A 13,329-nucleotide genomic window follows, 5' to 3' on the forward strand; every position below is an offset into this window, starting at 1 on the left:
GACTGTGTCTCAAAAAAAAAAAAAAAAAGTTCTCAATTGTAGTCCTGCTAATTGTCTATTCACCTGTTTTGTCTCTACCACTAGACTTTGACCTGTTTGAGGGCAAGAACCATGTCCAACCCACTACTGGGCTTCAAATGTTCCTCCATGCTCTGACAAATGATCAATCTAGTTTTAGACTCAGCAACACCATTTCTTTTCATAAGGCACTATAGAGTTTTTTAAAGGCTTATGACAGTGTTACCCACCTAAGGGGGAAAAAGTATGAAAAATAAAACTTAAAAAAAAACTACTATCTCTATAAATTCTAGCACTGTGTAAATGGTATGTTAAATTTATTATTTATAAAAATTTCATTAGCTGTGAAAATAACTTGTGGGCTAGATTTTCTCACTGCAAGAATTCCGGAGCACCTCTGATTTCTGGTAAATTCAGCCAATCATAAATTAAATGATTTCCTGGAAGCCCAACAATTTCAAAACCAAAATTATGACAGTTTTTTTCAAAAATGTTACATTAAAAAAGTTATATCTAATATGGAATTTGAGCACATTTAAATAAGATAGCGATTTTGTGAAATAGGGACTCCAAAGTAAGAATGCTCAGACCCATATTGGTTTAATACAGTCCTACTTCTACGAATCCCTTCTGTTCCTCACCCAAATGAACTAATCACTGTCTTCTGGGTCCTCCAAAATCTTTGGGGGTGGTGGGCTCAGAAGGAATCATCTGTTTACTTGTTTTCTCAACTGGACTCTGGGCTACATCAGGAACAAGCCAGGTGTGAAAAATCAGTTTCCTTAGTGCCTAATGCGCACATACACACACACAATCAGTAAATGGTGAACAAAAAGAAAGGGAGTCAAGACCCACTTCTTGTCTTCTTGTTGAATGAATGACTACTAGAAGCACTCATCTTTCTTGTTTCCTTCCTTTGCATATGTTGTTTGAGCTGTTCAGTCAACCACGGAGGGAGCATACTCTACCTTAGGCAATGTGCCAGGCCTTGTACAGAGAAGGGACAGATGATGCAGCTTGATCAGACTGTGACACAGAAAATCTCAGGATCTGAGTGCACAGAGGAGGAAACTAACCCAAACTGAAGGGTGGTCAGGAGAGGCTTCCCAGGGGAAATGAAGTTGAGTCCCAGAAGGAAACGTGGGAATAATGATTAGCCTGACCAGAGGTAGAAGGTCCAGTGGGGGAGAAGTGGGTTTCTGTTCGAGAAACAACGTGGGCAAAGGCCCCAACCAGAAAGAACAGTCTTTGTGATAACAAAAAGTACTTTAGACAGCCTAGAGTTTAGAATTTGTGGAGGAGACAATGCTCTAATGAGATTTTGGAGAAAAAGATCTGTAAATTATTTAAGGATTGTCTTAATTCCCTTCAATTGGGAAGCCGTTGAAGGTTTTAAATAGAAGGACATGAACAGATTTACATTTTAAAAAGATAACTCTGTGGACTGTGCAAATAGTGGACTGGATGGGGGAAATGACGAATTTGGGGAAAACAGCTGAGTCTATTGCAGAAGTCCGGGTCAGACATGTTTAACAAAAAGTCTGGGTGAGAGATGATGGTGACTTGGACTATGGTGGGAGGAATGGAAAGAAATGGAACAATCTGAAATATACAAGTGGAGGAAGAATCTCACTGACTGTGATGCAGGAGATAAGGAAGGGACTGGAGAGATAGGGAGGGTTCATTAATGAACTTGGACTTTACTCTTCAGGGATAAAGGCGAAGCCATTTAACATTTCAAACATGGAACTAATCCATTCAGATATGGGTTTATAAATAGCTCACTTGGCAGAGGGTGGTGAGAAGACTGTCAGAACAGTGCACAGGTAAGAGGTGAGGCTTAAACGAGGCGGGAGCAGTGAATATTGGGAGGCGCAGGAGGCAGGAGAGAAGTTTCGGAACCAGATGCTGAGCCAAACTGTTGGAGGGCGAAGCAGAAATTGACGCAGCCCCGGGAACAGCTGGAGGACGGGGGGAGGGGCCGCGCCCGGCCGCCGGAGCCGCCCTCGCCTCCTGGCGCCGGGGGCGGGACCAGCGCACGCACGGCGGGATGACGCAGGGCCCGAGCCGGCCTTGTTCTGGCTGCCGCCGCCGCGCTGAGGCGGAGTAGGATGAGGCCCGCGGCCGTGGCTCCGGCGTCGGCGGGGGCAGCAGCAGCTGAGGCAGCAGCTGAGGCAGCCGCGACGGCTGCGCCCCCCCCTCCTGACCTGGATTAGGCCCAGCAGCTCCGTGGCCGCCGCCGCCCCGCGGGGGGGCGGGGTGGGGAAGTGCTTCGTCTCCCCGCCCCCCCCCCCCCACCGTCGCCTCTCAAGAGGCAACCGCCGCGACCCCAGCGAAGCCCGCGGCCCAGCCTTGAGCCCCCACCCCCGGGGGCTGGCATGAGCGGCCCCTCGGCGGCGCCGGGGGGCGGGGGAGTCGCCGCCGCCTGAGCCCCGGCCTGCCGGTCGACCCCACCTTGCCTACCGAGGCTGACCGCTGAGCTGCGAACGACCCTACCACTGCTTGCTTCCTCCCCCAGATCATACGCTCCAGCCCCAGAAGATGGGGAACTGCCTCAAATCCCCCACCTCGGATGACATCTCCTTGCTTCACGAGTCTCAGTCCGACCGGGCTAGCTTTGGCGAGGGGACGGAGCCGGATCAGGAGCCGCCGCCGCCATATCAGGTAGGGGAGGGTGTGTGTTGGGGGGGGTGCGAGGATTAGAGGCAGCTCTGGCAGAGATTGAGGGGGATTCGGGGCCGTCTCCGCTCCTGGCCTCGGTAAGGCCTGGCCTGGGGGGCGTTGACCCCCTTAGGGTGCATCGTAAGGCTCTTGCTTCCCAGTCCCAGAATAGGGGTGATTCTCCACCTCCCCCCAGGCACCGTGTGGGGATGATAGTCTCCTGTCCTTGAGTTCAGGGATCAGAGTGTGTGACCATATCCCCTTGGCCAGTGTCTGCTGGTTCGCGTGTGGAGTTTGGGAGTGACATTTTCGTCTTTATGTCTGAATCATAAGATTTTCTCATGTCATCGCCAACTGGATTATGGGTTCTGGATAGGTGATTGTCCACCCCCACCCCCGGCCCATCTATATTTTCATGTGTGGTGATCCACCGCCCCTCACTCGCCACCCCATCTTAGTTAATTGGATCTGGTAGGTGTTCGTTTCTCCCTGTGCTTGAGACAGATCTCCAAGTGGTGATTTTTGTCCTAGCGACATCAAGAGTTACTTGTTTGTGTATGTATATATTTTAACCCCTCCTCCTTTTGCTCCACCCCCTATGACACACCTTTTAAACGTGCTGACTTAATAAAACTTGATTATCTTGAACTTTGGAAACCTTTAAACCTGACTTGGGAAATGCCTTCTGTTACTCATGGTTCTTCCTTTGTATCAGAGACTCTCTGAAGTAGGTTTCACTGCTTTTTGACAACAATCAGTAGTCCCAGATGTGTTATAGAATTACTAGAGTTAAGACCACTTAAACTCAAAATAGAAATGCAGATGCTATAATCCATGATACATGTAAAAATATTTTCTCTGCTTTTTCAATTTTAGATAAGAAATATAAACTTTTTTCCCAGAAGGGCTTCAATGGTAGTCCTTAATATTTTCCTGAAGGGAGTTTCGTTTTCTCCTTTGTTGTTTCATGTGGTGACATCATTATCTAGTGTTTTCTTTTCTCATTTCTATGTAAACCAGTGTCTCATCACACCAGAAAAACCTGATCACATATACTGATTTTCTGAATAAAACCCTAAAGGGGCCTTGTATAGTCTGGTCTTAGTTAAGGCATACAGAAGCCTCCATGACTTATCTCTCACATTCTGTATTCCAGGCCTACCAAATGTACTAACTAGGCTGTTCACACCTGTTCATGCCTTTGCTCCAGTAGCTCTCTGCTTGGAGCCCTTCCCCCAAGGTCGGCCAGGTGAACATCTAATCCTCTTTGAGGAGTCAGCTCTCACATCCGAAGTCCTATTCCCTTCCCTTCCATCCTGAATCCCTTGTTTGTGTGTCCACTGAACCCTCTACACTTCCATAAGCAACACCTATAACACTTTGTGTGTCTCATCTTTGAGGTGTTCCCTTCCTTCCCCAGTACCCCAGTATATGCTGCATGAAGGTAGGGACCCTGTTCATTGTTGTATCCCTAGCATCTTGCTCTTAGGAGGTACTTAGTAACTGTGAGCTAAATGAAGAATATAAGCCCTTGAGAGCAGGGACTATCCCTAATGTTTTGCAGTTTGGGGCACATAAGAAGCACCTAAATGTTGAATGAGTTTATGAATGTGAATTCAGTATTTTGTATATTTGCACAACCATTTCTCCCAGGGTATGTGAATTGTCACAGGGATAGTCTCTTTAAAAATCCAAGCTGAATCTGGATGTCTTTGAGTAAACTGTTAATATGCCGTTGTCCACCCCCCCATATATACTATACAACAAATATGCTTCAGTTTTGTGTGCACATTTTTTTTATGAGTTTTAATTTCAAAATCTCCTATGGTTCCTAGCCCCTTTCCAGGCAAATTGAATGTGTTTAGCTTACTGCTCTCTGTTATCCTTATAATTGTAGTATTAAAGGTGTTAGAATTTATGAGAACTGTATTTGCCCATTTCAGAAGGACTAGATAATGAGAGTTTTGGTATCATGAAAGAATTTTTTTTTTTAATGTTATTTTTGACAGTGGGAGTTTTTGTGGTTGCCCTTTCCTGAAGTGAATGACCCAGATACTAATGCAAATTTAGTACAAATTGGAAGAAAATAATTACTTTAAAAAATGGGAGCATAAAAAGAAACTTTTGTAGAAAATATTTTTTGCTGCCAAAGAAATAAATGGTTATTTTAGATGATCTGAGAAACAATTCAAGGTAAATGATTTATAATATTTTCAGTTGACAAAAGTAACTTTTCAAGAAATAGTATATAATTAACAGAGCTATAGGAATAAGGGCTTATTTCTTTAAAGAATAAACTCGGCTGCAATATAAAATTGAAAAGGTAATAGCTGATTATAAAGAAGTGTGTTTTCTTGTGTGGTGTAGTTAAAAGATGTCATTTTTCTTCTTGTACAATGCACTTACATGCTAAGAGCTCTTATAAAGCAGAATTCCAGTTATTTGCTACTAGCAGCATGTGACAGATTTTTTAAATTTCTGCTTAAAAGTAAGCTCAGTGCCATTATGATCAAGCTTGTAGTAAGTACATATTTCTCTCCTGAGTTTCTTTAGTAGCCTCCTGATGAGTTTCCCTGCTTTCACCTTTGCCTTCCCTATGTAACCTGTTCTCAACACAGAAGCCAGAGAGATTATGGTGAAACAGAACATGGCATTCTGCTCAAGGATCCCTATGTGGATCCTTGTTTCATTCAAAGTAAAAACGAAATTCCTAACAGTGTCCCATAAACCCTACATAATCTATACCCCTGTCTCCACATATCCCTTTCTTGATATGTCCTACTACTCTCGTCTTTTTTTGGCTTCCTTCCAACCTCACTGGCCTTGTTGCTGTTCTAGGATACTCTGGGACCTTTGCCCTGCTTATTTCTGTGCCCAGAGTACTCTTCCTTAGGTATCATGGTGGCTGACTCTCTCACCTACGAGTTTTTTCTCTAATGCTATCTTAAATCCTCTCTGACCATACTATTTAAAATTGCAGCCTAGAAGTCCCTCTTACCCTGTTTTATTTTTTCCCTATAGCATTTATCACTTTCTAACATACTATCTTACGTTTATCTGTCTCTTTCTCATAGGTGGAAAGGAAGAAAGGAGATTTTTAAATTAATCTTTCCTAAGTACTTAGAACAGTGCCTGGCACATATTAGGCACTCAGTAATTTGGTTGAATGGATTCCTTTTTTATTTGAGACAGCATCTCCCTCCATTGCCCCAGCTAGAGTACAGTGGTGTCATCATAGCTCACTGTAACTCAAACTCTTGGGCTCAAGTATTAATAATTCTCCTGCCTGAGCCTCCCAAATAGCTAGGACTATGGGTACATGCCACTGCACCCAGCTTGTTTTTCTATTTTTTGTAGAGATGGGTCTCCCTATGTTACTCAGGCTGGTCTCTAGCTCCTGGCTTCAAGTGATCCTCCTGCTTAGGGAGTGCTAGCATTACAGGTGTGAGCCACTGAACCCAGCCAAATGGTTTTCTTTCAGATGAATTAGTATATTCATTATACAAAATATTATACTAATATTTTGAGGCTGCTGAACATCTTATTAGAAGCATGCATTTTGCTCATGCCATTTTTGTTCCTATATTGTAAATCAGGTTATTTTTAGAGACAGGGTTGATACGTTGGCCATACTGGAGTGCAGTGGCTATTCACAGGCATAATCATAGCTCAGTTTAGCCTCAAGCTCCTGGCCTCAAGCGAGGCTCCTGCCTCAGCCTTGAAAGTAGCTGAGAATACAGGCGGGCACGTGTGGTGCCTGGTTTTTATAGATCAGTGTTAAGGAATCCTAAAAAGTCAAATTCCAACAATATTAAATATAGGAATTGGTTTAAACTAATTATTGGTAAAAATGATTAAAGACTTGTTGTTTTTTTTTAACTCTGTAGCTACCAGAAGATACTTGTTCAGTGAGAAAGTACTTGAATCCTTATCCTTAAAGTATTGGGAGGGGAAGAGATTAGGATATTTCTCGAATTAGAAAGTAGAAACATTTGCCACACCTTTTACCCAACTCTATACCTCCTGATTGGTTAAAAATTATACACAAGGAATCCTGCCCATCCAAGGCAGTCTTGGAAGGACAGTGAGTGGGATGATGTCATGAAAGGCTGGAGAATGAAAGTTCTTGAGGAGGCCAGATAAGCAGCCCAGCTCTGAATGGTATTATGTGTGAACAGCTTGAGGTACCACTCTTGTCACTGAGAACTCTGTCATGTGCTGATTTGAGGGTGGCACTCTGTTAAAACAGAGCTTAGTATTCATTGAACAAACTACAATATTTCTATCTGAATGTATATAAATAAAGATGGGTATCACTCAGCTTTGCAGTAGTAATGTAGTTTGAGATTTACCAGTTTTCTTCCCCCAATCTATGCTTTTTGATTAATAGGTTTGAAATTTTAAAATCAGAAGAAAATAAATTATTAGTGTAGCATTGAGTACAAGTATAGCTCTGGGTTTGGAGTCAGGTGGACCTGGGCTCACATTCTGGCAAATAAGAAAAAGGAAGGAATTTATCAGATTATGTTTTGAGGAGTTTTGTTCAGAAATAAGAAAACAAAATTTTGGATAATTTAAGTTGTAACTGAAAAATTTCTTCAAAGTATGTTTTCCCGTTAAAAGGCTATTGGTTTATCCTATAGAAATCTTTAAAGGTATCCCCCTTTAAAAATCTAGAATATAGTACTTATTTTTACACATTCAGAACTGCAATAATATTTCAATGCCTTGGGGCTTGGGGGAATTTTTTGGCCTTTTTTCTAATGCCTCGTTTTTCTGTTCATCTTATGAGGTTAAATTTGATACTTGAAGGGTTTCTTTTTTGTGTACATACTAACAATTTTGCTTATCATTTTGGAGCAAAATTACCCCCAAATTTATTTCACATGTCTTGGTCTTATTAAACAAATTGTTTAACTTGTAATGAATTCTCCTTGTGTGAAGTTTTATCCTCATCTTCATGATTAAGAAGTTCTACCTTCTTATTGAGGTGCAACTCCAACTTTCTTAAATAAAGCCTTCCCTGACTAGTTTTTCTTCTCACTCCTGATTTGTCCAGTACAGGGTTTTTTGTTGTTGTTTGCAACATTTACCTGGAAATCATTGTCTTGTTTGTTAGCTCTTGATGTTTTAAAAATTTATGTTTTCCCAGAGCAAAGTTTCATCAACGAGAAAGATATACTAAACTTTTAAAAGATTTCTCAGTGGAGTGGAATGGCACATTCCACATCTTAGATGCTTTCTACAATAACAATATCGTAGATAACAATATCAAAACAGTAACCTAATTGATGTACCCTCTCCTCCCTGTTAATTTTATTTCATGTTGCTAGGTAACTTCTGTCTCAGATCAGATCCGTTTGCCTCTTAATCCTTAATGGTTCTTCCATGACTAACCACTGAAGATACCTGACATAGCATTCAAAGTCATGATCTCGCTCTTTGAATACTTTTCCAGCTGTTTGTAGCCTTGTATGTTATACAACCTATATACCCCAGTCAAACTGAACAGTTTACTATAGCTTATGCCTTTTGCTTTCCTGCCTTTCTTTGCTCATTGTATTCCCATTGCCCAGAATGCTTTTCTTTAATCCATTCTAGTCTGAATTCTAGTGTTCAGGTCCACTTTAAGTGCCATGAATCCATGAATTCTGGCCTCCCCATCATAAACTTTTCTTAATCTGAACTCCTTTGGCACATTGTTTACCCAAAAAAGTGTCTTAGGACACTTTACCCTTTCTATTTAAATTATTTGTGGCATCGTCACATCTGCCAGAATCCAAGACTAGATCATCTTTGCATTGCTAGAACTATGCTTTTCACATAGCAGGTACTCATATTGATTGAATGTGATGATCAGGTATTGCATTTTGCTGTAAGACTGCAGTTTTATGGTAGCTTCAATATAAAATGTTCCCAGAATCCTGTGCTTTAGTGTTTGGCATATCACTTCTAACTTAGAAAGTACATGACCTTTGGGGAAGTTAATATCTTTGTATTTGTTTTGTTTGAATTTGGTTTCATGTTGTATGAAGTTCAGTTTGCCTAGGTGACTTACAAATAAGCAAAGTTATTTGCTGTTGTGTGACCGTTGTTGCAGTTTTTTATTTGTTTATGCCTGATCTACCACTCTGTGTGCCCTTTATGTAAGGCTGATTTGTTGGCATTAGGAATGTATGCACCTTTAAGAGTAGGACAGTCTGTGTGTCAGTTTATAATAATTCTAGAGCTAATTATAGGGTAACTTGAGAAGATGGGGGCAGTGAGTTACTTGGTGCATAAGATCTGAGCACTTGATTTTTCTTAATAGTTTTTAGGTAATACTGGAAAACCATATTATAGAAATTAGATCTTTAAAAATTTTATACATAAATACTTAAGGTAAGATGGTGTGTTTTTTTTAAAGGCTTAATTTTATTTAGTTTCTTCTAAGTAGGAAAATTGTCACAGAATGGCTGTTACAGGTTCTCGGACATTTTTGAACTTGTGTCATTTCTTACTGTGTCTTTTTTCTTGACTATGTCTCAGGCAAGGTAAATTCTGAAAATTAAGAGGGGAGTGACAAGAAGATAATTGATAATTGTAGAATAGAATCAGAATTAGAGAAATGTTATCTTGCCTCAAGCCATTTCTGAAAGTTTACCTTCTATGTATTACCTTCATGTGCAGAGTTAGGGATGATATATTTCTATCCTGTATTCATATGGGGTATTAAAAATAGGCTGTAAGTGGAGAGTTACTGTTTAGTGGGTATAGAGTTTCAGTTTTACAAGATGAAAAGTTCTAGAGATGGATGATGGTGATGGTTGCAAGTTCTGAATGTATTAATATCTCCAAACTATACACCTGAATGGTTAAGCTGGTAAATTTTATGTTATGTATATTTTAAAACAATTGAAATTGGAACAAAAATAGGCTATAAAATATACGGAAGGTGATTCCTTATTAGTAATTTAATATTGAATTAATAAATATTTATGTTTTGTTTTTTGGGGTTTTTTTGAGACAGGGTCTCATTTTGTGGCCCAGGCTGTCGTGCAGTGGCATCATCATAGCTCACTGCAACCTCGAACTCCTGGACTCAAGAGATCCTCCTACCTCAGCCTTCCTAGTAGTTGGGACTACAGGGTTTCATCACTGCACTCAGCTATAGTATGTAGGGTTTTTTTGTTTTTAGGGACGAGGTCTCACTATTGCCCAGGCTAGAGTGTAGTACTGAAAACATAGCCCACTGCAGCCTCTAACTCCTGGGTTCAAGTGATCCTGCTTCAGTATCCCAAGTAGCTGAGTGAGGTGTATGCTTTTAATGGTAGAAGAAATTGCTACATGAGATTGAAAAGTAAAATGATAAGGGAGAGATACATTTTATCCTCTTAGGGAATCTGCCTGACCTAATGATTTTCATAATCAGTTTGGCTTTATGGTAATATTGTTTTTGAACTCTTAGAGTTCCTTATTTTGACTAAGAATACTGAAGTTAAATTTCACAGAATGTATATATACCTATCTTTAATTAATTAAATTGCCAACCTGGAGTGTCCTCCCAGGGGCCAGATGAGTAATTATCTTGTTTCTCAATCCAGAGACCATACAGTAAGGTAACTAAGGGATCTGAGGGTGTGGAATGAAGAAAGCAGCCTTGAAAATATGTTTCTAAAGTTTTCAATTTTCTGAATACTCAAAGTTGAGTGGCCTTAACAGTGAGGCTTTTATAATTCAACTAGTTAAAATTGCACGTAATTTTGTATAACAATTTAAACCCTTGTTTTTGTGGAAGAAAAAGAAGCCGTTTTCCATAAATTGAGCAGCAGAGCATTTAGGACAAAAACCAGACATTTAATACTCAGGTTATTCTGTCAGTCAGCAAGTATGTTTTAGATACTAAGTAGAAAGGAGAAATGAGGCCGGGCGCGGTGGCTCACGCCTGTAATCCTAGCACTCTGGGAGGCCGAGGCGGGTGGATTGCTCAAGGTCAGGAGTTCGAGACCAGCCTGAGCGAGACCCCGTCTCTACTAAAAATGGAAAGACATTATATGGACAACTAAAAATCTATATAGAAAAAATTAGCCGGGCATAGTGGCGCATGCCTGTAGTCCCAGCTACTCGGGAGGCTGAGGCAGTAGGATCGCTTAAGCCGAGGAGTCTGAGGTTGCTGTGAGCTAAGCTGACGCCACGGCACTCACTCTAGCCTGGGCAACAAAGTGAGACTCTGTCTCAACAAAAAAAAAAAAAAAAAAAAAAAAAAAAAAGAAAGGAGAAATGAGTCTCTTACCTCTAAGGAGCTATTTAAGGGGAGAACACTAATGTGTATACATGAAACAATTACTGAGTTTAGTGTGAAATTGACAAATTCAGTGTGAAACAGTAAACAATCAAATATTAAATTGTTTTTATAGACTTGAAGTTATGGGATCAATTTGTGATAGGGCAATGAGTTGCAAATTTAATTTTTAGTATCTGAAGCCTTCCAGTGAAATCTTACATGGAACTTCAGTATTATAAAAATAAAAACAGCACTGCCTTCATTAAATTGAGTGGTTGAGCTTGGAGCCAAAAGATTACAGGCAGCCCTTCTTGTCCTTGGGTTCCTCATCCTCTGATGCAGCCAACCGTAGATTGAAAATATTGGGGGGAAAAACAATAAAAAATAACAGAACTATAAAAAATAATGCAAATAAAAACCAAAATACAGTATGATGATTATTTGCATAGCATTTATTGTATTGGTATTATAAGTAGTCTAGAGATGATTTAAAGTATACGGGAGGATGTGCATGGGTTATGTACAATTTTATATCGGACTTGGGCATCCGGAGATTTTGGTGTCCCTGGAGGTGTGGTGGTGGGCTGGAATGAGTCCCACATGGATACTGGATGTGGAGGGATGACTATAATCAGTAGGTGGTGGGCATGAATTGAGAGTCCAGGGACTTGTGTAATCTCGTACAGTTTAACAATGTAGTGCGTGTGTGGAAAATAAGTTTTTCTTAATTAAAATGTGACTTATAGTAAAATATTCTTTAACAGCATAACTAAGTTTCTTAATTATACAGCCCACTGAACTTTGATATATTTTAACAACCATTATGATGTAGCCTATATCCAACCCCCCAAAATCTCCCTGCCCACCTTAACAGTATCCATTCCCCAAAGGTAATCACTGTTATGACCTCTTATCACCCATATATTTGGTTTGCCCAGTTTTTAACTTCAAATTGAATGGAATGTGTTTCCAGTGTTTGTGAAATTCATGACAGTAATTCAGTGCTTTTTCATTGCTCTTCAGTATTCAATTGTATAAGCATACCACATTTTATTTGTCCATTCTAGTAATGATGTATATTTAGGCTGTCAATTTTTGGCTATATAAATAAAGCTGCTGTGTTAAGAATGTCCATGAGGCTGGGCACGGTGGCTCATGCCTGTAATCGTAGCACTCTGGGAGGCCGAGGGGGGTGGATCGTTTGAGCTCAGGAGTTCGAGACCAGCCTGAGCAAGGGCAAGACCCCGTCTCTACAAAAAATAGAAAGAAATTATGTGGACAACTAAAATATATATATGTGTGTGTGTGTGTGTGTGTGTGTGTATATATATATATATATATATATGTGAAAAATTAGCCGGGCATGGTGGCGCATGCCTGTAGTCCCAGCTACTTGGAAGACAAGGCAGGAGGATCCCTTGAGCCCAGGTGTTTGAGGTTGCTGTGAGCTAGGCTGATGCTACGGCACTCTAGCCTGGACAACAGAGTGAGGCTCTGTCTCAAAAAAAAGAATGTCCATGAGCACCTATTTATTTTGGGTGTATATCCAGGAGCAGAATTATTGGGTTACGTAGACAGGTATATATATTCTTCTCAACATCTTATTACAGAAATTTTTAAAAATAAATAGTTGACAGAATTATTTGAATACCCATATTCCCACCATCTAGATTTATCAGGTAACATTTTCCTATATTTTCTTTAATGTATATCCACTTCTCTATCAGTCTACACTAATTTTTGATGTATTTCAAAAAGTGCCACATGGTTTGCCAAAGTGGATTCACCGATTTACAGCTTCTACCAACAGTAAATGACAGTTCCATTTGCTCTGTACACTTACCAGCACCTTGCATTGTCGGTCTTTTTTAAAAATTTTTTTCCAGCTTTATTGAGGTTTAAAATTAAAATTGTATATATTTGTGATTTTTCATATATATATATATATATATATACACACATACACACATTGTGAATTACCTCAGTCAAGCTAATTTATAAATCTATCACCTCACATAGGCTATCATTTGTTTGTGGTGAGAATGTTTAAGATCTACTTTCATAGCAATTTTTAAGTATTTACGATATGTTGTCATAAGTTATAGTCACCATGCTATACAATAGATGTCCAGAATTGTTTGTTTTATTTTCGACTTTTTCTTTTTTTGTGGGGGACAGTCTCACTCTGTTGCCCAGGCTAGAGTGCCATGGCGTCAGCCTCGCTCACAGCAACCTCAAACTCCTAGGCTCAGTGAATCCTCCTGCCTCAGCCTCCCAAGTAGCTGGGACTACAGGCATGTGCCACCATGCCCGGCTAAGTTTTTCTATATATATTTTTAGTTGTCCAGATAATTTCTTTCTATTTTTGGTAGAAACGGGGTCTCGCT

General features: G+C 40.3%; 1 protein-coding gene across 1 annotated transcript in view; it reads left to right on the plus strand.

Moving 5' to 3' along the window:
• Positions 1-2,075: 2,075 nt before the first annotated feature.
• Positions 2,076-13,329, plus strand: part of RNF11 (ring finger protein 11) — a 39,099-nt gene continuing 27,845 nt past the window's right edge. The window contains exon 1 of the mRNA XM_069477934.1: positions 2,076-2,682. Within this exon, the coding sequence (XP_069334035.1) occupies positions 2,560-2,682 (123 nt within the window). The 5' untranslated portion in view covers positions 2,076-2,559. The remainder of the gene's footprint in view (positions 2,683-13,329) is intronic.

Source organism: Eulemur rufifrons, chromosome 8 (assembly GCF_041146395.1).
Source record: "Eulemur rufifrons isolate Redbay chromosome 8, OSU_ERuf_1, whole genome shotgun sequence".
Classification (NCBI taxonomy): domain Eukaryota; kingdom Metazoa; phylum Chordata; class Mammalia; order Primates; family Lemuridae; genus Eulemur; species Eulemur rufifrons.